General features: G+C 45.0%; 1 protein-coding gene across 1 annotated transcript in view; it reads right to left on the reverse strand.

Annotated features, from left to right (window-relative positions):
• The window catches only part of smc3 (structural maintenance of chromosomes 3), a 112,048-nt gene extending 99,391 nt beyond the window's left edge, over positions 1 to 12,657 (reverse strand). Inside the window, exon 1 of the mRNA XM_068053013.1 lies at positions 12,457 to 12,657. Coding sequence (XP_067909114.1) covers positions 12,457 to 12,471 — 15 coding nt within the window. The 5' untranslated portion in view covers positions 12,472 to 12,657. The remainder of the gene's footprint in view (positions 1 to 12,456) is intronic.
• Positions 12,658 to 22,745: the final 10,088 nt, after the last annotated feature.

Genomic DNA, 22,745 nt, shown 5'->3' on the forward strand with positions numbered 1-22,745 from the left:
AACCCGCTGATCCACAAATGGGAAAAGAAAAAGACGCCTTTCAAAATCACCACATCTCAAAGCACTTTACAGCCAATGAAATACGCTTGAAGTGTAGTCACTGCTGTAATTCATGAAACGCAGCAGCTATTTTGCGCACAGCAAACACCCACAAACAGCAATGTGATAATGACTATTTATTTATTTTTATTTATTTAGAGATACAGCACTGAAACAGGCCCTTTGGCCCACCGAGTCTGTGCCGACCATCAACCACCCATTTATACTAATCCTACATTAATCCCATATTCCTACCACATCCCCACCTTCCCCTATCATCTACCTATACTAGGGGCAATTTATAATGGCCAATTTACCTATCAACCTGCAAGATAATTTGTTTTTGCGATGTTGATTGAGGGATAAATATTGTCCAGGACACCAAGGATAACTAAAAGCAAAATACTGCAGATGCTAGAATTCTGAAATTAAAAACAAGAAGCGCTGAAAATATTCAGCAGGTCTGGCAGCATCTGTGGAAAGAGAAGCAGAGTTAACATTTCAGGTCAGTGACCCTTCTTCAGAACTGCAGAAGGGTCACTGACCTGAAACGTTAACTCTGCTTCTCTCTCCACAGATGCTGCCAGACCTGCTGAGTATTTCCGGCATTTCTTGTTTTTACCCCAAGGATAACTCCCCTGTACTTCTTCGATCTTTTACATCCACCCGAGCAGGCAGATGGGACCTCGGTTTAAAGTCTCATCCGACAGTGCAGTACTCCCTCAGTGCAGTACTGCACTGGACTGCCAACCTTGATTTTTGTGCTCAAGCCCTGGAGTGGGACTTGAACCTGGAACCTTGCGATCAAGAGGCACGAGTGCTGCCAATTGAGCCATAAAATGCTACCCTGGGACAGTTGAAACACAAAAATGCATCACATTTTTAAACCCAGAAAGAGCAACATGTATACAGCATCTATGCAATCATCTACACAGGCACAGTGTTCCACAGAATTTACAGCACAGAAACAGACCCTCAGCCCAAATGATCTGTACTGGTATTTATATTCTACATGTGCCTCCTTGCACACCAGTTCATTTAACTCTGTCAGCATATCCTTCCAAAGATATCACTACAGTTTCAGTAAACTGTAAGTGTAGGTGTATGAAATGCAAGCAGCGTGCCTATTAGAACAGCGAAAAACATACAGCAGCAAAATTATAGGTTTTGCCTGGGGAGAGCACTTTGAGCTCTAACATGGGGAAAGTATTGATGAGTACAATCTGTTCCTAACAGAAACAATCAGATAAATTGAGATCATACAATATTAAACTGTATTGACTGCAGTGTGGTCTTCTGTAACTTACTGGAATCAGTACGCATTTCTTTGCACAAAGATGAGTGGAAATCTGGAACTCTGAGCCCAAAAAGCTGGTCAGGCAAGGTCAATTGAAAACTTCAAAATTGAGATTGACAGATTTTTTGTTAGGAAAGGATATAAAGGGTTATGGAACCAAGGCAGGTCATTGGGAGTCAAGATATAGATCAGCCACAATCTGACAATGCTGGAATAGGTTTGTGGGGAGGAATGGCCAAATCCTATGTTCCTAGTGGGCCTGGTGACAATACTGTAGTGCACATATAAAAATCAATTCAGACACTTTTGGCTAGAATGCTTGAATACTCTATTGCAGTCTAGATGGCTGTGTATCTTAAATGTAGAGCTAAATTTCATATTAGAAGCAATGTTTTGCACACAGGTTTGTTGCAAGTATTTTGAAATGCAAAAGTGTTCAATTCTGGTAAATGCCTGCTTCAATTATTTTTATTTTAAATAACCACACCCAGACATAAAGAACTGTTTAAATGGACTGAACTACAAATCGAAGAGTTCAGACAATTTCAGTCCCAACATCAAAGCAATTTGTTCTTGGCTTCTGAAGCTGGGTTTCTGTTCTGTAATTTATTCCTGCACCCCGTATCTTATTTTGTATTGTTTTCAAAAAATGCTTAATCTTGTTTATTATTGTACTAAATGACTGTATATGACAGCAAAGTAAGGCTGCCACTAACAGAACCAGGTTAACATAACCAGGTGGAGTTATTTTTAGCATATGGCCAAAAATGTGCCAATCTGGACATTAAAACTGTACTGCCAATTTTGCATCTGTCCACAGCAGTGGTAGAACATCAGCCTTCCTGTGTGCAGCGCAAAAATAAAGAGGCACCCGAAACCAATGCTTGTTATGTCTGAGACGGAAGGGTCTCACAGCTGGATTTGCTAATCTTATGTATTATAACTAACTCTCAAATATTGCATCCAGAGAAGACAATGCAAAACACCTATTTATGTCAAGGGATACAGTAGCAATTTCCATAGAATAAGTTTCACTTTTTAGGTTCACTGTAAATTGCCACTCCAATGCATTCAGGCAGAGAATAGAAGGGCCTGTACACAGCAAGCTCCTAATCTTGCAGGTGGTGTAAAGTATAGGCTAAACATTTTTTCACAAGGAAAGGAAGATGGTGTAAAGGGTATTACCCCAGCGCACTCCATTTTTTTTTCTTGTTCAACAGCAGCATTGAGACTTTAAAGCTCACAATTTGACCAACCATGTAGAGACCTCATTCAAAGTAGAAAATATATTATAAATGTGATGAGGAAAGAATGTAAGGATATTAAAGCAACAAAAATTAGGACAAAGGAACATTTAAAAGATGACGCACTTCTCCACCTGAAAATAGTTTTTGAAGTAACTGCACTAACCATAGTATTATGGGCAATATTTTTGGGTACAATCTTTACCAATTAATCTTTCACAATTTTGTTTGAAATGTTACAAATAAAAAACCTTTGTGCTCATTTCAAGTTGCAACAAAGCTGGTGACATAATGTCCCTTTATATTGCTTATGAGTCTTAGAATACACTACTGTAGAACAGGAACAATGTCTTATTAACAAAATGGAGCAGCACTTATATCTGGACAGCCAAAAAAGAGAATTGTGATAAAAGCTGTCTGCTTTTAAAAGTGGAGCTGAGCTTAAGCCATCCTCCAACTAAATACTGTGAAGACTGAAGCCATTCACTGCAAAAAACTCCAATCCCTAGCCACCAACTCCATCTCCCTCGCTGGCAATTGTCGAAGGCTGAACCAGACTGTGTGCAATTTTGGCGTCATAACTGATCCCAAGGTCAGCCACTGACCACATATCCATGCCATCATTAAGACCGCCTAATTTCAGCTCTGTAATATCGCTCAACTCTGTCCCAGCCTCCGCTCATCTACTGCTGAAGCCCTCACCCATGCCTTTGTTACCTCTAGACTTGACTATTTCAACGCACACCTGGCTGGCCTCCCACATTCTATCCCTATAAACTTCAGGCCATTCAAAACTCTGTTACCCATGTCTGAACTCCCACCAAATTCCGTTCACCCATCAGCCCCGTGTTCCCTGACCTACACTGGCTCCCAGTTAGGCAATACCTTTATGCTAAAATACCCATCCTTGCTTTCAAATTCCATCATGGCCTTTCCCTGTGAGGAAGTGCTGTAAAATATGCATGTGCTGAGGTCAACTGAAGACAACAAATTTTTCTAAAGGAAGTGTGTTAGAATAAGTAGGTTTACCATTTTTTCAAAAAAACTACTTGCTCTAATAGGTTCCCTTCCTGTTAGTTCTGATTTATTGCTGTCATATGAATGATATTTGAACCAATGAGAGAGAGAGAGAGAGAGAGAATAGTGCCTTTGACAACCTCCCAAATCAATTAAACACTTTTGAAGCGTAATCTGTAGGAAACACAGCAGCCAATTAACACACAGCAAGCTCACACAAAGAGCAATGTGATAACGACCAGATAATCTGCATTTTTGGTGAAAGGGCAGGAGAGGGGACTAGCTGAGTTGCCCTTGCAGAGAGCTGACACAGAGATGATGTGCCAAAAGGCGCCTTCTGTGCTGTCGCCATTCTACAATTCTATGTTGGCTGAGGGATAAATATTGGCCAGAACATGTATAGAATCATAGTGGGCAACTCACCTAGCCCCATTCCTCTGCCTTTTCCCCGTAGCCCTACAATTTTTTTTCTTCAGATAACTGTCCAGTTCTCTTTTCAAAGCCTCAATTGAATTTGCCTCCACCACACTCTCAGGCAGTGCATTCCACATCCTAACCACACTTCATTAAAAAAAATTCATGTCGCTTTGCGTCTTTTGCCATTCACCTTAAATCGATGTCGTCTGGTTCTGCATTCTTCAGCCAATAGGAACAGTTTCTCCCTATCTGCTCTGTCTGGATCCTTCATGATTTTGAACACCTCTATCAAATCTCCTCTTAATCTTCTGGGATAACTATCCTGCTGTTCTTTGAAATTGTGCCATGGAATCTTTAATGTCCACCTGAGACCACAGGAGCCTTAATTTAATATATCTCTCCAAAAGACAACACCTCAGACAATGCAGCACTTCCTCAGTACTGCATTGGAGTGTCAACCTACAGTTTTGCACTCAAATCTCTGGAGTGGGACTTGAACCCACAACATTCAGACTCATAGGAAAATGCGTGCTACTAACTGCACCACTGCTGACAATTACAGCATGCACTTTTATTTATGCAGCACTCTAACAAGTAATAAATGTGGCACTGAGGTGTGACAGATGCAAGTAGTGGAGATACTAAGTTATTACATCTGCTGCGGAAACACTCTTCCATGCCTTTATCATCTCCAGACTGGAATATTCCAATAAATAAAAGCAAAATACTGCAGATGCTGGAAATTTAAAACAAAATCAAGAAGTGCTGGAAATACTCAGCAGGTCTAGCAGCATCTGTGGAGAGAGAAGCAAAGTTAACATTTCAGGTCTGTGACCTTTCATCAGAACTGGCAAAGGTTAGAAAAGAATTAGGTTTTAAGCAAGTGAAGGGAGGGGAGTTGGGGGGAGAACAAAGGGGAAGGTGTTTGATAGGGCAGGAGAGATTAACAAAGCCGTCCCAGGACAAAGGCAAAGCGTGTGTTAATGCGAGTGGTGAAAGTCAAAGCATTAGTCCAGACAGACTGTTAGTAGCGGAGGAACGAGCAGCTCTGACTACATGAAAAACAGGCACACGATTAAAAAATAAAATATTAAAAAAGGCCCATCATGCTCTGAAGTTATTGAACTCAACGTTCAGTCCGCAAAGCTGTAGAGTGCCTAATCGAAAGATCAGGTGCTGCTCCTCGAGCTTGCATTGATGTTCACTGGAACAGGCCAAAGACACAAATGTTGGCATGAGAGCAGGGGTGAGTGTTGAAATGGTAAGTAACCGGAAGCTCGGGGTCATGCTTTCGGACTGAGCGGTGGTATTCAACAAAGCGGTTACCCAATCTGCATTGGGTCTCCCCAATGTAGAGGAGACCGCATTGTAAGCGGTGAATACAGTATACTAAATTGAAAGAAGTACAAGTAAATCACTGCTTCATCTGAAAGCAGTGTTTGGGGCCTGGGATACTGAGGACAGAGGAGGTAAAAGGGCAGATATTACACCTCCAGTGATTACATATGAAGGTGCCATGGGAAGGGGACAAAGTGTCAGAGGTAATGGAGGAACGGACCAGGGTGTTGCGGAGGGAATGCTGACGGGGAGAGAAGGGGAAGATGCAAGCTGGAGATGACAGAAATGGCGGAGGATGATCCTCTGGATGTGGAGGCTGGTGGCGTGGAAAGTAAGGACAAGGGGAAACCTGTCGCGGTTCTGGAACGGAGGGAATGGCGTGAGGGCAGAAGCGTGGGAAATGGGTCAGACACGGTCAAAGGCCATATCAACCAAAGTGGGGGGGGATCCTCGGTTGAGGAAAAAGGAAGACATATCCGAGGCGCTGTTGTGGAACGACGCATCATCAGAGCAGATGCGTCAGAGATGGAGAAACTGGGGGAAACTGTTGAGGGAGATGGCTCACCAGGGGAAGGCAGCAGTAGCCAGGTTCATGGCACCGTGGCTGGCTCTGCTGTTCAGAAGGGCGGGAAAAAGAGTGGAAGGGCTATAGTCATAGGGGATTCGATTGTAAGGGGAGTAGATAGGCGGTTCTGTGGTCGAAAACGAGACTCCCGAATGGTATGTTGCCTCCCAGGTGCACGGGTCAGGGATGTCTCAGATCGGCTGCAGAACATTCTGAAGGGGGAGGGTGAACAGCCAGTTGTCGTTGTGCACATAGGCACCAATGATATAGGTAAAAAACGAGATGAGGTCCGACAAGCAGAGTTTAGGGAGTTAGGAGCCAAGTTAAAAAGTAGGACCTCAGAGGTAGTAATCTCAGGATTGCTACCAGTGCCACGTGCTAGTCAGAGTAGAAATGAAAGAATAGTCAGGATGAATGCGTGGCTTGAGAGATGGTGCAGGAGGGAGGGGTTCAGATTTTTGGGACATTGGGACCGGTTCTGGGGGAGGTGGGACTATTACAAATTGGACGGTCTACACCTGGGCCAGACTGGAACCAATGTCCTTGGGGGTGCTTTTGCTAACGCTGTTGGGGAGGGTTTAAACTAATGTGGCAGGGGGATGGGAACCAAATGAGGAGGTAGTAACTAAAGCCTGTAAGGAACTAGATAATGAAGTCAGCGTGACTAAGGGGAAGAGTAGGCAGGGAGCAGATGATGAAAGCAAAGGGACTGGTGGTCTGAGATGCATTTGTTTTAATGCAAGAAGTGTAGTAGGTAAGGCAGATGAACTTAGGGCTTGGATTAGTACCTGGGAGTATGATGTTATTGCGATTACTGAGACTTGGTTGAGGGAAGGGCACGATTGGCAACTAAATATCCCAGGATATCGATGCTTCAGGCGGGATAGAGAGGGAGGTAAAAGGGGTGGAGGAGTTGTATTACTGGTCAAAGAGGATATCACAGCTGTGCTGAAGGAGGGCACTATGGAGGACTCGAGCAGTGAGGCAATATGGGCAGAACTCAGAAATAGGAAGGGTGCGGTAACAATGTTGGGGCTGTACTACAGGCCTCCCAACAGCAAGCGTGAGATAGATATGTAAACAGATTATGGAAAGATGTAGGAGCAACAGGGTGGTGGTGATAGGAGATTTTAATTTTCCCAACATTGACTGGGATCCACTTAGTGTTAGAGGTCTAGATGGAGCAGAATTTGAAAGGAGCATCCAAGAGGGTTTTTTAGAGCAGTATGTAAATAGTCCAACTCGGGAAGGGGCCATACTGGACCTGGTGTTGGGGAATGAGCCCGGCCAGGTGGTTGAAGTTTCAGTAGGGGACTACTTTGGGAATAGTGATCACAATTCCGTAAGTTTTAGAATACTCATGGACAAAGATGAGAGTGGTCCCAAAGGAAGAGTGCTAAATTGGGGGAAGGCCAACTATACCAAAATTCGGCAGGGACTGGGGAATGTAGATTGGGAGCAGCTGTTTGAAGATAGATCCACATTTGATATGTGGGAGGCTTTTAAAGAGAGGTTGATTAGCGTGCAGGAGAGACACGTTACTGTGAAAATGAGGGATAAAAATGGCAAGATTAGGGAACCATGAATGACAGGTGAAATTGTGAAACTAGCTAAGAGGAAAAAGGAAGCATACATAAGGTCTAGGCAGCTGAAGAAAGACGAAGCTTTGGAAGAATATCAGGAATGTAGGACCAATCTGAAACGAGGAATTAAGAGGGCTAAAAGGGGTCATGAAATATCTTTAGCAAACAGGGTTAAGGAAAATCCCAAAGCCTTTTATTCATATATAAGGAGCAAGAGGGTAACTAGAGAAAGGAATGGCCCACTCAAGGACAAAGGAAGAACGTTATGCGTGGAGTCAGAGAAAATGGGTGAGATTCTAAACGAGAACTTTGCATCGGTATTCACCGAGGAGAGGGACATGACGGATGTTGAGGTTAGGGATAGATGTTTGATTACTCTAGGTCAAGTCGGCATAAGGAGGGAGGAAGTGTTGGGTATTCTAAAAGGCATTAAGGTGGACAAGTCCCCAGGTCCGGATGGGATCTATCCCAGGTTACTGAGGGAAGCGAGAGAGGAAATAGCTGGGACCTTAACAGATATCTTTGCAGCATCTTTAAACACGGGTGAGGTCCCGGAGGACTGGAGAATTGCTAATGTTGTCCCCTTGTTTAAGAAGGGTAGCAGGGATAATCCAGGTAATTATAGACCGGTGAGCCTGACGTCAGTGGTAGGGAAGCTGCTGGAGAAGATACTGAGGGATAGGATCTTTTCCCATTTGGAAGAAAATGGGCTTATCAGTGATAGGCAACATGGTTTTGTGCAGGGAAGGTCATGTCTTACCAACTTAATAGAATTCTTTGAGGAAGTGACAAAGTTGATTGATGAGGGAAGGGCTGTAGATGTCATATACATGGACTTCAGTAAGTCAATTGATAAGGCTCCCCACGGTAGGTTGATGGAGAAAGTGAAGTCACATGGGGTCCAGGGTGTACTAACTAGATGGATAAAGAACTGGCTGGGCAACAGGAGACAGAGAGTAGCAGTGGAAGGGAGTTTCTCAAAATGGAGACGTGTGACCAGTGGTGTTCCACAGGGATCCGTGCTGGGACCACTGTTGTTTGTGATATACATAAATGATTTGGAGGAACGTATAGGTGGTCTGATTAGCAAGTTTGCAGACGACACCAAGATTGGTGGAGTAGCAGATAGTGAAGGGGACTGTCAGAGAATACAGATAGATTGGAGAGTTGGGCAGAGAAATGGCAGATGGAGTTCAATCCGGGCAAATGCGAGGTGATGCATTTTGGAAGATCCAATTCAAGAGTGAACTATACAATAAATGGAAAAGTCCTGGGGAAAATTGATGTAGAGAGAGATTTGAGTGTTCAGGTCCATTGTTCCCTGAAGGTGGCAACGCAGGTCAATACAGTGGTCAAGAAGGCATACGGCATGCTTTCCTTCATCGGACGGGGTATTGAGTACAAGAGTTGGCAGGTCATGTTACAGTTGTATAAGACTTTGGTTCGGTCACATTTGGAATACTGCGTGCAGTTCAGGTCGCCACATCACCAAAAGGATGTAGATGCTTTGGAGAGGGTGCAGAGGAGGTTCACCAAGATGTTGCCTGGTATGGAGGGCGCTAGCTATGAAGAGAGGTTGAGTAGATTAGGATTATTTTCATTAGAAAGACGGAGGTTGAGGGGGGACCTGATTGAGGTGTACAAAATCATGAGCGGTATAGACAGGGTGGAAGCTTTTTCCCAGAGTGGGGGATTCAATTACTAGGGGTCATGAGTTCAAAGTGAGAGGGGAAAAGTTTAGGGGGGATATGCGTGGAAAGTTCTTTACGCAGAGGGTGGTGGGTTCCTGGAACGTGTTGCCAGCGGAGGTGGTAGACGCGGGCACGATAGCGTCTTTTAAGATGTATCTAGACAGATACATGAATGGGCAGGAAGCAAAGAGATGCAGACCCTTAGAAAATAGGCGACAGGTTTAGATAGAGGATCTGGATCGGCGCAGGCTTGGAGGGCCGAAGGGCCTGTTCCTGTGTTGTAATTTTCTTTGTTCTTTCTTTGAGTCCTTACAGGAGGCAGGGTGTGAAGAAGTGTAGTCGAGGTAGCTGTGGGAGTCGGTGGGCTTATAATATTATTGGACAGCTTATCCCCAGAGATGGAGATAGAGAAGTCAAGGAAGGGAAGTGTCGTAGATGGACCATGTAAAGATGAGCGAAGGGTGGAAATTGGAAGCAAAATCCTGGCACCCATTGTTTCAGCCTGTTCCTGCCCCACTTATTTCTTCCTATCTTGACTATCTTTTCTCCACTGGTCCAGTCTCTTCCCATCTACATCCTTGACTCTTTGACGCCCGACATCATTTTGACAATTTCCAGTTTCCTGGCCCTAACCACCTCCTCTTCACTGTGGATGCCCAATCTCTCTACACCTTCATCCCCCACCAAGATGGTTTGAGGGCTCTCTGCTTCTTCCTTGAACAGAGGCCCAACCAGTCCCCATCCACCACCACCCTCCTCCGCCTGGCTGAACTTGTTCTCATATTGAACAGCTTCTCCTTCAACTCCACTCACTCCCTTCAAGTAAAAGGTGTTGCTATGGGTACTCACATGGGTCCTAGTTATGCCTGTTTTTTTTGTGGGATATGTCGAACATTCCTTGTTCCAGTCCTACTCAGGCCCCCTCCCCCGACTCTTTTTCCAGTACATTGATGACTGTATCGGTGCTGTTTTCTGCTCCCAACCCAAACTGGAAAACTTTATCAACTTTGCTTCCAATTTCCACCCTTCTCTCACCTTTACATGATCCATTTACGACACTTCCCTTCCTCGACATCTCTGTCTCCATCTCTGAGGATAGTCTGTCCACTAATATTCATTATAAGCCCACCGACTCCCACAGCTACCTCAACTATACTTCTTCATTCCCTGCTTCCTATAAGGACTCCATTCCTTTTGCCCAGTTTCTCCGTCTCCGACGCATCTGTTCTGACGATGCGTCCTTCCAAAACAGCACTTCTGATACATCTGCCTTTTTCCTCAACCGAGGATTCCGCCCCTACTGTGGTTGACAGGGCCTTCAACCGTATCCGGCCCATTTCCCGCACTTCTGCCCTCACGCCTTCCCCTCGCTCCCAGAACCGCAACAGGGTTCCCCTTGTCCTCACTTTCCACCCCACCAGCCTCCACATCCAGAGGATCATCCTCCGCCATCTCTAGCGTGTTGCCACCACCAAACGCATTTTCCCCTCCCCTATCAGCATTCTGAAGGGATCGTTGCCTCCGCGACACCCCGATCCACTCCTCCATTACCCCTGACACCTTGTCCCCTGCCCAAGGCATCCTCCCATGCAATCGCAGGAGGTGGAATACCTGCCCTTTTACCTTCGCTGTCTTCACTATCCACGGCCCCAAACACTCCTTTCAGGTGAAGCAGTGATTTACTTGTACTTCTTTAAATTTAGTGAACTATATTCGCTGTTCACAATGCGGTCTCCTCTTCACTGGGGAGACCCAATGCAGATTGGGTGACCGCTTTGTTGAACACCTCCGTTCAATCTGAAAGCATGACCCCGAGCTTCCAGTTGTTAGCCATTTCAGCACTCACCCCTGCTCTCATGCCTGCTTTGGCCTGCTCCAGTGAACATCAAGGCAAGCTCAAGGAGCAGCACCTGATCTTTCAATTAGGCCGCCTACAGCCTTGCAGACTGAACATTGAGTTCAATAACTTCAGAGCATGACTGACCTTTTTTTCATGGAGTCAGAGCTGCTCATTACTCCACTGTTAACAGTCTGTCTGGACTAATGTTTTGTCTTTCACCATAAGCATTAACACACGCTTTGCCTTTGTCCTGGAACAGATTTGTTATTTAATCTCTCCTGCCCTATCAAACACCTTCCCCTTTGTTCTCTCCCCCTCCCCTCACTTGCTTAAAACCTAATTCTTTTCTAGCCTTTGCCAGTTCTGATGAAAGGTCACAGACCTGAAACATTAACTTTGCTTCTCTCTCCACTGATGCTGGAATATTCCAATGTTCTTATCAGCCTCCCAGTATTTCTAACAAATCTCCCCGAGCAGTTACCCTATCATCCTCTAAACTTTTGCTCATCCAAAATTTTTCTACCTTCACCAAAACTACCAATCCACGAACACTGTCCTCACTTACCAGCACTGGCTCCCAGTGCCCAACAGCTCTAAATTAAACCTCATCTCTGTATTTAAATCCTTCCCTGGCCTCAACTCTCCTCTGTAACCTTCTAAAGCACTATAAGCCTCCTCTGGAATCCCATCCAACCCCTTGCCCTACCACTGACAACCATGCCATCAGCTGCCGCTACTCAGTATTTTGAATTTCCCTCCCCCTTCAGGACTTAAATCTCCTTCGTTCGGTCTCCATTCTTTTTCCTTATACACAAACGTTTTTATACTTTAAAGGCACTATATAAATGCAAGTTAGTTATCCCGCCACTTCTTGCAATGATTATATATTGTTGGTAATTTGATAGGTCCGATCACAAAACCAATCTGGAGCCTCCTGGCTATTATCCACCAGCAAATTAACAGGAGGCGCTCCCCAAATCCCTCCTGCACTTTTAAAACTTTACTTCCACTTTCTTGGTGTTTGTGCCAATGCCCCAACTATTAGCCTGAAACTAAACTTATTAAATGCACTTTCCACTGTTATTAATACATAGAATAAAGGAGTTTATAGACCCGGGCCTTCTCCATCCTAACAAACAACATGGAAGAGGGTCAGAAACGTGGGGGGAAGGGGTGGTTGAAGTTTGGTCTGTTGAAGCCGGGATGTGTCACTCAGGCTTCCCGCATCACCACAAGAGACTGCGAGTGAGCTGCACGTTAGACCGGGTCAAATTCCAGTGAAAGCCGCCGCCGCCGCTCGTTGATTAAACCGAGTGAACGGGTTTATTCCCCTCTCCGTAACAAGCCATCCCGCTACCGTTTCCCTCAGAGCGTTTCCAAGGGCCAATGAGGCCCGAGGCCCGGCCGCCGCTTGGCACCTTTTACCTGTTTAATGTACATTTCGCCGCTTCGCCTCCCCTCAGCGGGACTGCTGCCGGCTTTCAGTGAACGGCGGCGGCTCTCCTCCCCACCACCCTCGGACTGTTGTTATTATCAATAATAAACTCCGCTGCCTCAATCCCCGGGAATTCGGGAGGAAAAACAAAAATAAAATCTGAAGAGGCAAAACTCCGAGAAAATGGCGGCTCGCTCCCGCCCTGTACCAAATCAGAAACTGGGGGGGGGGGGGGGGGGGGGGGGAGGGAAAAGAACAGGAATACAATTAGAATATATGGAACTGTAGCATTCTATTGAAGAAAAAAATAATCAATAATGGATAATATTGAAATTTACAATTTTATTTTTTGATCTGCTGGTTTAAGTTTAAAATAGGAGAAATTTTTAATTCCCTGCATGATCTCTGTCCCCCTTATTTGATTATTGGTGGGATCCACCTGAGGTCAAAGGTTTGGCGGGAAGGCAATCTGCCTCTCCAGCTCGGTCCCGGCAGCGTCTGCTAGTGAGTCCGGTCCGCGTCAGCCAGTGAGACCGGTCTAGCTATAGTGTGGCCGGGCCGCGTCCGCCAGTGAGACCGGTCTAGCCATAGTGTGGCCGGGCCGCGTCCGTCAGTGAGACCGGTCTAGCCATAGTGTGGCCGGGCCGCGTCCGCCAGTGAGACCGGTCTAGCCATAGTGTGGCCGGGCCGCGTCAGCCAGTGAGACCGGTCTAGCCATAGTGTACCCGGAGGCCGATTCCTATTTCCACTGTCGCCACACTTGCGCACCAGTAATTGGTCCTGCTGCCAGAGGCCCTCCCGTCCTTCTAACCTCGAGGCCGACACTGCAGCTCTCGGGTCCAACTCCGGGACCATTGCGAGCAGCTCCCGGGGCGAGCAGACGGCAAGGGCCCATGGCGACCAGATCCCCAACAATGAATTAGAAGGTCTCCTATGTCCCTCACGAGTTTAACCTTTTCAGACAGCGAATGGGGTTGTGCCTTCTAAAAAGATCCTGCAAAGCTCTGCTCAATGCTGGAAGACCAGTTTAAAGTAAATGTAAACTTCAGAATCATTTACAGTTTATGTGGTATAAGCAGAAAAAGAATGGGAGCATCGATGAGTTCGTCAGTAGGCGCAAAGACAAAGGAAAGGAGTGCAATTTCACAGATGCAGAGCTCTGTGAGCGTATCCTGGAATTAGTTATCACCTCCACACCAATGAAAGCATTTCAGAAGGACTTGTCAGACAAGACATAGATAGCATGCTACAAGATGGACAGGAGTTTGAAGCCATTGTAGTAGTGTTAAATTGAAATGATTTTCTTCAGGGGAAGGGGGATGTTGTAATAGTGGAAGTAAGCAAAGCTATTTGAATACATGTTTATGTCAATGTACATGCCATGACTGGAAGCTGACATGATGCCCAGCTAGGAGCACATGTAAGAACAGTCAATAAAACACAATGTTCAAATCTCTGGATAAGGGTGGGAAAAATGTACCCAACGTGGCCCTCATCCTGATGACCACCCTCGTATGCGGCTGCATCAAGCTGTGTGTAGACCTCCAGTACGCAAACTCCAAGTGTCACTACGTGCTGAGGTTCTATCTGTCCCCGGTGTTGCGAAGGATGGGCCTGGTCACATTGCCGTGGAATGCTCCATGCAGTTGGACCATGCCGTACCACCTATCCTTCGTGGAGCAGTTTCTGCGGGAAAACACCTTTGACCACCGGTCCATCAGGCAGTGGTCTGCACGGAATGTCCTCAAGGCCCTACGGGAAAAGGAGACGGTGGATCCTGTCGGATGGTTCCCCAAGCAGACCGACAAAGTCATTTGGCGGAATGCCTCATCACCAGAACTTTCAAACAAGCACCAAGATGTAGCTTGGCTGGTGGTGAGAAGGGCCCTCCTCGTCAGATCCTTCTTGCACGCCCGAAGTCTCGCCCCCTCTGCGCAATGTTCCCGCGGTGGCTGTGATGGGGAAGAGACGGTTGCCCACCTCCTCCTGGAATGTGTCTTTGCAAAGCAGGTGTGGAAAGAGATGCAGTGGTTTTTGTCGAGGTTCATCCCAAGCAGCTGTGTAACACAGTAGTCTGTGCTCTCCGGGCTGTTCCCAGGGACGCACACAGAGACAAACATCAACTGCTGCTGGAGGACTATCAATTCGGTGAAAGACGCCCTTTGGTCTGCCCGAAACTTGCTGGTCTTCCAGCGCAAAGAGTTGTCCACCACCAAATGTTGCAGACTGGCACATTCCAAGGTCCAGGACTACACGCTGAGGGACGCACTAAAGCTTGGGGCTGCCGCAGCAAAGGCTCAATGGGGAAAGACCACAGTGTAAGGTCCCCCCACCAAGCTGAACTGAGGGGCTGGATCCATGGGAAACCCCTCGAACTGTATCGGGAAAATTTTCATTTGCTGTAAATGTAAAAATGTAATTGGCATGACAAATGTGAATGGAAGGGTTGTGATTGTATAGAAGGAAACTAATCACCTTTGCACTGTTCGTATGTTTTGACGATGCTGTTTTAAACTGTTTTGGAATGTAATCTTTACAGATTTTTATGAATAAAGTGTATTTTGGAAATTAAAAAAAAACACCAAGTACATCATTAATGCTAACTCTGACTGAGTTTGTATTCATCTAACCACAGACAATACAATAAAGGTCTGGAGCTGTGCTGTGTTAAGGGACATGTCATGATGCCCCTTTAAATGTTGCAAGCCTTTCTATCGTATTTTATAGTGTTTTTTAGGGACAGTGATTCGCATGTAACTTGGTTGTTCATGTTTAGGGAAAGATGGTGGTTTATTTGTAATTAGTAATCCGGATCCCAGGCTAATGCCCTAGGGATATGAGTTCAAATCCCACTATGGCAACTGGTGGAATTGAAAGCTAGTCTCTGTTTGACATAAGAACTAGGAGCAGGAGTAGGCAATTCAGCCCCTCGAGCCTGCTCCGCCATTCAATACGATCATGGCTGATTTCATCTCGGCCTCAACTACACTTTCCTGCCCATTCTCCATAACCTTTCAACCCATTACTAATTAAAAATCTCTCTATCTCGTCCTTAAATTTACTCAATGTCCCAGCACCACTGCACTCTGGGGTAGTGAATTCCACAGACTCACGACCCTTTGAGAGAAGTAATTTCTCCTCATCGCTGTTTTAAATCTGCTACCCCTTATCCTAAAACTATGACCTCTCGTTCTAGATTGCCCCACCAGAGGAAATATCCTTTTTACTTTGTCAACACCTTAATCATCTTGTATACCTCAATTAGATCTCCCCTCATTCTTCTAAACTCTAGAGAGTAAAGGCCTAAACTGCTCAATCTCTCTTCATAAGACAAACCCCCCATCTCTGGAATCAATCTAGTGAACCTCCTCTGAACTGCCTCCAATGCAACTACATCCCTCGTCAAGTAAGCAGACCAAAACTGTACACAATACTCCAGGTGCGGTCTCGCTAATGCCTTGTACATTTGCAGCAACACTTCCCTACTTTTATACTCTATTTCATTGGCAATAAATTCCAAAATTCCACTTGCCTTCCTTATTACCTACTAATTTTCTGCGACTCATGCACGAGGACACCCAGATCCCTCTGCACTGAAGCGCTCTGAAGTTCCTCTCCATTTAGATAATTTGCCTTTCTTCCAACCAAAATGGATAACCTCACACTTATCCACATTACACTCCATCTGCCAAATTTTGGTCCATTCACCTAACCTATCCATATCCATTTGTAAATTTATTTCTTTATTGCAACTTACTATCCCACCTATTTTAGTGTCATCTACAAATTTGGCTATAGTACCTTCTATCCCTGCATTCGAGTCATTAATATAGATTGTAAATAGTTGGGGCCCGAGGACCAAACCCTGTGGCACCCCAACATGGCACCATTACTATCATCGATTGTCGTTAAAAACCCATCTGGTTCACTAATGTCCTTTAGGGAAGGAAATCTGCCATCTTTACCTGGTCTGGTCTACATGTGACTCCAGACTCACAGCAATGTGGTTGACTCTTAATTACCCTCTGAAATGGCCTAACAAGCCACTCAGTTCAAGGGCAATGAGGGAGGGGCAACAAAGGCTGGCCTTGCCAGTAATGCCCACATATCATGAACAAGTAAAAAATATGTCTTACGAACATACGAATTAGGAGTAGGCCACTCAGCCCTTCGAGCCTGCTCCCCCATTCAATAAGTTCATGGCTGAACTGATTACTCCGCATTTCCACCTGCCCCGATAACCTTCCACCCCCTTGCTTATCAAGAATCTATCTACCTCTGCCTTTAAAATATTCAAAGACTCTGCTTCCACTGCCTTTTGAGGAAGAGAATTCCAAATTTGGGCGGCACAGTGGCGCAGTGGTAGCACCGCAACCTCACAGCTCCAGGGACCCAGGTTCGATTCTGGGTACTGCCTGTGTGGAGTTTGCAAGTTCTCCCTGTGACCGCGTGGGTTTTCGCCGGATGCTCCGGTTTCCTCCCACAGCCAAAGACTTGCAGGATAGGTAAATTGGCTGTTGTAAATTGCCCCTAGTGTAGGTAGGTGGTAGGGGAATATGGGATTATTGTAGGGTTAGTATAAATGGGTGGTTGTTGGTCAGCACAGACACGGTGGGCTGAAGGGTCTGTTTCAGTGCTGTATCTCCAATTAAAAAATAAAATAAAGACTCACCACCCTCTAAGAGAAAAATTTCTCCTTGTCTCTGTCTTAAATGGGCGACCCCTTATTTTTAAACAATGACCCTTAGTTCTAGATTCTCCCACAAGGAGAAACATCCTTTCCACATCCACCCTGTCAAGACTTCTCAGAATCTTGTATGTTTCAATCAAGTCGCTTCTTACTCTTCTAAATTCCAGCAGATACAAGCCTAGTCTGTCCAATCTTTCCTCGTAAGACAGCCCGTGCATTCCAGGTATTAGTCTAGTAAATCTTCTCTGTACTGCCTCCAATGCATTTACATCCTTCCTTAAATAAGGAGACCAGTACTGTACACAGTACTCCAGATGTGGTCTCACCAATGCCCTATAGAACTGAAGCATAACCTCCGTACTATTTTTATTGATTCAAAGTCCTGTGGATGTTTTTGGACAAATCTGACTGCAAGCATCCAAAATCTTTCTCACTGATTTTAAAAACACTGGCAAATGATGAACTTCTGTTCCACTTATGTATGGAAATTTACTTTGTGCTAGATTTCAAGGAACTTCATAAAAGTTGATCAATAAAGCATGATGAATGCAAAGAATGGATGGTACATTAACACAATGGAATTTGTAACTATTCTCCCACACTGGAGCCTAAGCAGCAAGGGAGGAAGGACATCGTGAGGAAGCAGAGGCCAGGGCCTTGATATTAACACACGCATGCTAATGAAGGTGTTAAAGATTTAAATTTGAGGAATGAGTCCCTCACATACATCTGCCACTGTATATAAGGGCATCGAGCCTATTAACATTTAAATTGGGCTCTCGCAATACAATTGGGAGCCCAATTTAAAAGTCACTAAGCAGGTGTGGCTGGTCAAGGGAGCAACCTGATGGTGACACAAATACCCTGATAGCCAACTAAAATCGCGAGGAATGCATGTGCAGTAAAGTTATATTTTAGTAAAAACATGAAATGCTGGAAAGCTTTGAGTAGTTTTCAGTTTGGTAGAAAAATTCAACTGTGCAATATACTACAATCAAAATCCATGATATATAACCACATATATTGTAACAGAAAAAAAAGGTAGTTAAGTGTGCTGAACATGGAGGTTAATTGTAAATTGTACAAGGAAAAAATTGCAGGGATATGGGGAAAGAGTAGGGAATCGGACAAACTGAATATCTCTTTGCAAGAGCTGGCACAGGATTAATAGGCTAAATGGCCTCCGGTGCTGTACTATTCTACGATTCTATAATAGGTCACAGTTAGAGCTGGTACATAATGCGGCAAATGGTCCACTATGGTGTATGCCTCAATTCTATGTTTTAAGTTTTACCAGACTAATAACCTGGAATGGGCGGGTTGTCTTATGAGGAAAGGCTGGACAGGCTAGGCTTGTATCTATTAGAGTTTAGAAGAGTAAGAGGTGACTTGATTGAAACATATGGGCTGAATTTTATGAGCGCGCCACAAATTGTGGTAGTGCACTCTGATCTCGGCAGGCCGCTTGCGCAGAACCGCCGTCGCTAAGCCCCCACAATATTTCACACGGGGACTTATTTAAATGGAGGGGTGGAGTAGCCGCCCTGATGACGTAGAGGGGGCGGCCACTCCGGCAACGGCATCCAGCGCAACTTTAAAGGCTTCAAGGTCCCTTCCAAGCCACACACCATCCTGACTTGGAAATATATCAGCGTTCCTTCACTGTCGCTGGATCAATTTTTTAAAATTAATTCATGGGATGTGGGCGTCACTGGCCAGGCCAGCATTTATTGCCCTTGAGAAGGTGGTGGTGAGCTGCCTTCTTGAACTGCTGCAGTCCATGTGAGTTAGGTACACCCACATTGTTGTTAGAAAGGGAGTTCCAGGATTTTGACCCAGCGACAGTGAAGGAACGGCGATATAGTTCCAAGTCAGGATGGTGTGTGACTTGGAGGGGAACTTGCAGGTGGTGGTGTTCCCATGCATTTACTGCCCCTGTCCTTCTAGTTGGTAGAGGTCACGGGTTTGGAAGGTGCTGTCTAAGGAGCCTTGGTGCGTTGCTGCAGTGTATCTTGTAGATGGTACACACTGCTGCCACTCTGCGGCAGTGGTGGAGAGAGTGAATACTTGTGGATGGGGTGCAAATCAAGCGGGCTGCTTTGTCCTGGATGGTGTCGAGCTTCCTGAGTGTTGTTGGAGCTACACCCATCCAGGCAAGTGGAGAGTATTCCATCACACTCCTGACTTGTGCCTTGTAGATGGTGGACAGGCTTTGGGGAGTCAGGAGGTGAGTTACTCGCTGCAGGATTCTTAGCTTCTGACCTGCTCTTGTAGCCACGGTATTTATATGGATACTCCAGTTCAGTTTCTTTTTTTTTATTCATTCATTGGATGTGTTTAAATGATGAATCATGATTACTCATCCTACGTAATGGGTGTAGTAGTATTGAGACAACATTCCAAAAATGATATCAATTTCAACTGACTGATCTACATCTAGGCTTCCTCCAATGTAGCTCTGAGCCAGCAGACATGATAATCCTCAGACACCATCACATTGCTAAATGCCAGAAGAGGACAAGAGCCACATGATGTAAGGATGACACCACATCAAACCTTCAGTGGTAAATAGCATGATCTAGTGATTAATTCATTGTTAATGGCAGGATGAAATAATCATAATTTTAAAGTACCTCAATATGTTTGAATTATGTATCATGATTACTCATCCTACTTAATGGGTGCTGTAGTATTGAGATCACTTTCCAAAAACGACATCAATTTCAGCTGATTGATCTACATCCAGGCTTTCTCCAATGCAGTTCTGAGCCAGCTGCAATGATAATCCTAGGACACCATCAAATTAAAAAAAAATGAAGACTTGCATTTAAATAGCACCTTTTATGATCTTAACACATCCCAAAGCAATTTACAGCCAATGAAGTATCTTTGAAGTGTAGTCACTGTTGAAACTTAACTGGTCCAGTCACATAAATACTGTGGTTACAAGAGATAAAAGCTGGGTACTCTGTTGAGTGGCTCACCACCTAACTCCCCAAGCCTTTCCACCATTTACAAGGCACAGGAATGTGATGGAATACTCACTACTTTCCTGGATGAGTGCAGCTCCAACAACACTAAGAAGCTCAACACCATCCAGGACAAAGAAATCCACTTGATTGGCACCCCATCCACCACCTCAAACATTCACTCTGTCCACCACCAGTCCAACAGTGTGTACCATCTACAACTAGTACTACAGCAATTCTCCAAGGCATCTTCAACAGTACCTTCCAAACCCCCAATCTCAACCACCTTAAAAGGACATGGGCAGCATGTGTATGGGCACATCACCACCTCAGAGTTCCCTTCCAAGTCACACATCATCCTGACTTGGAAATATATCACCAATCCTTCATCATTGTTGGATCGAAATCCTGGAACTCCCTATCTAACACCACTATGGGTGTACCTACAACACATGGACTGCAGCGGTTCAAGAAGGTGGCTCACCACCACCACCAAGGGTAATTAGAGATGGGCAATAAATGCTAGCTTTGCTGGTGGCGAACACATCTTATGAATGAATAGATGAAAAAAAGAAGAACATGGGTAAACGCAACAGCCAATTTGTGTGAAGCAAGGCCCCACAAATAGAAATGAGCTAAATGATCAGATAATCCGTTTTGCAATGTTGATTGAAGAATAAATGTTGGCCAGGATACCAGAGAGAGCACCCATCCTCTTCTTCAAAATAGTGTCGTGGGGGATCTTTTATGTCCACCTGAGAGGGCAAATGTGCCTTGGTTTAACATGTCATCTTAAAGACAGCACCTCTGACAATGCTGCACTGAAGTGTCAGCCTAGGTTTTGTGCTCAAGTCTCTGAAATGGGTGAGAAGCCTACCACAGCTACAGAATAGGAGAGGCGACAAGATAAATCAAGATTTAATGATTGGATGGCACCAAGTTTGGGTTTTAAGAACCTGTAAATTGTGAGAAGGAAGGAAAGACTGGGAAAGTTAAGCAGAATCAAAAAATGGCATCAGGAGCCATATTCAACACAGTGAGAATGCGGAGAATAGAATGATTGTGCAGTGGATTTGGATTTTAGACGGGACAAGAGAGTTCAGAGTTTTGATGACAGTAGTATAAAACAGAGAAAGACAAGAAATAGAGAGTGTGAAAGAGCATCCTCTATCAGACAAAAAGCTTTACTAGGAAATGTGTAAAGGAAATGTGCAAAATTAACTTTCTGTGACTGCACCTCCCTTCCTAATGGGAAAGTGCCTAAACTCCTCTGAGCACTTCCCGTAGCCACATAACTAACTTTAGATCCAGAATTCCAGTCTACAGAAATCATTTATTTGAAGTTCAAAAAATTTAAACAGTTCAAAGTTAGAGAAATGGCCAAAAGCTTGGTCAAAGAGATGGGTTTTCAAGAGAGTCTTAAAGGATGAGAGAGAGCGGTAGAGGCAGAGATGTTTTGTGGAGGTGTGGTGCCTGAGCAGTTGAAGGTACATGGTGGGGCAAAGGAACAGAGTTCGAGTGATTACGTTGCAATTAGATTGCCCATTAATCTTCTATACTGAAAGGAACTTTTTTTTCCAAAAATACACTTTATTCATAAAATTTATAAAAGTACATTATATAATAGTTCAAATTTGGCATTACATAAAATGCAATACTGATCAGTTTCTTTCAATACAGCACATGAGGTGCCTCACTCCTCTTGACATTACAGGTTATATTTACAATGTACATTTACATTTCATGTCATACATTCTCTGGTCCATACAGCCCAAGGGATTTTACATGGTTTCCAGCCCCTCGGTATACTATGGCGGGAGGGCCTTACACAGTGGCCTTTCCCCGTTGAGCCTTTGCAGCAGCTGCCTCAAGCTTTACTGCGTCCCTCAGCACGATGTCCTGGACCTTGGAATGTGCCAGTCTGCAACACTCAGTCATCGACAGCTCTTTACACTGGAAGACCAGCAATTTTTGGGCAAACCAAAAGGCATCTTTCACTGAGTTGATGGTCCTCCAGCAGTAGTTGGTGTTTGGAACAGCCTATAGAGCATTGAGTCCTGTGTTACAAAGCTGCTCAGGATAAACCTCAACAGAAACCACTGCATCTTTTTCCAGACCTATTTTGAGAAAGTAAGTGGGTGACGGTCTCTTCCCTACCGCAGCCACCTCAAGGGGAGCATGCGAAGGTGGTGAGACTCGAGCGTGGAGGAAGAATCTGACGGGGAGGGCCCTTCTCACCACCAGCCAAGCTACGTCTTGATAGTTCTTTGAAAGTTATGGCAATGAGGCATTCTGCCAAATGAGTTTGACAGTCTGCTCAGGGAAACATCTGACAGGATCCACCATCTCCTTTTCCCGCAGGGCCTCAAGGACGTTACGTGGGGACCACTGCCTGATGGACTTGCGTTCAAAGGTGTTTTTCTATATAAACCTTTCCATGAGGGACAGTTGGTATGGCACGGTCCAATTGAATGGAGCGTTCCGCGGCAACGTGGCCAGACCCATCCTTCGCAGCACTGGGGACAGATAGGACCTAATACTCAAAGGAATACAAGCCTCATCTTTGCAACCTGTCCTCATAATTTAACTCTTTTAGTCCCAGTGCATATGCTTTGCCATG

This window comes from Heterodontus francisci, chromosome 20 (assembly GCF_036365525.1).
Source record: "Heterodontus francisci isolate sHetFra1 chromosome 20, sHetFra1.hap1, whole genome shotgun sequence".
Classification (NCBI taxonomy): Eukaryota; Metazoa; Chordata; class Chondrichthyes; order Heterodontiformes; family Heterodontidae; genus Heterodontus; species Heterodontus francisci.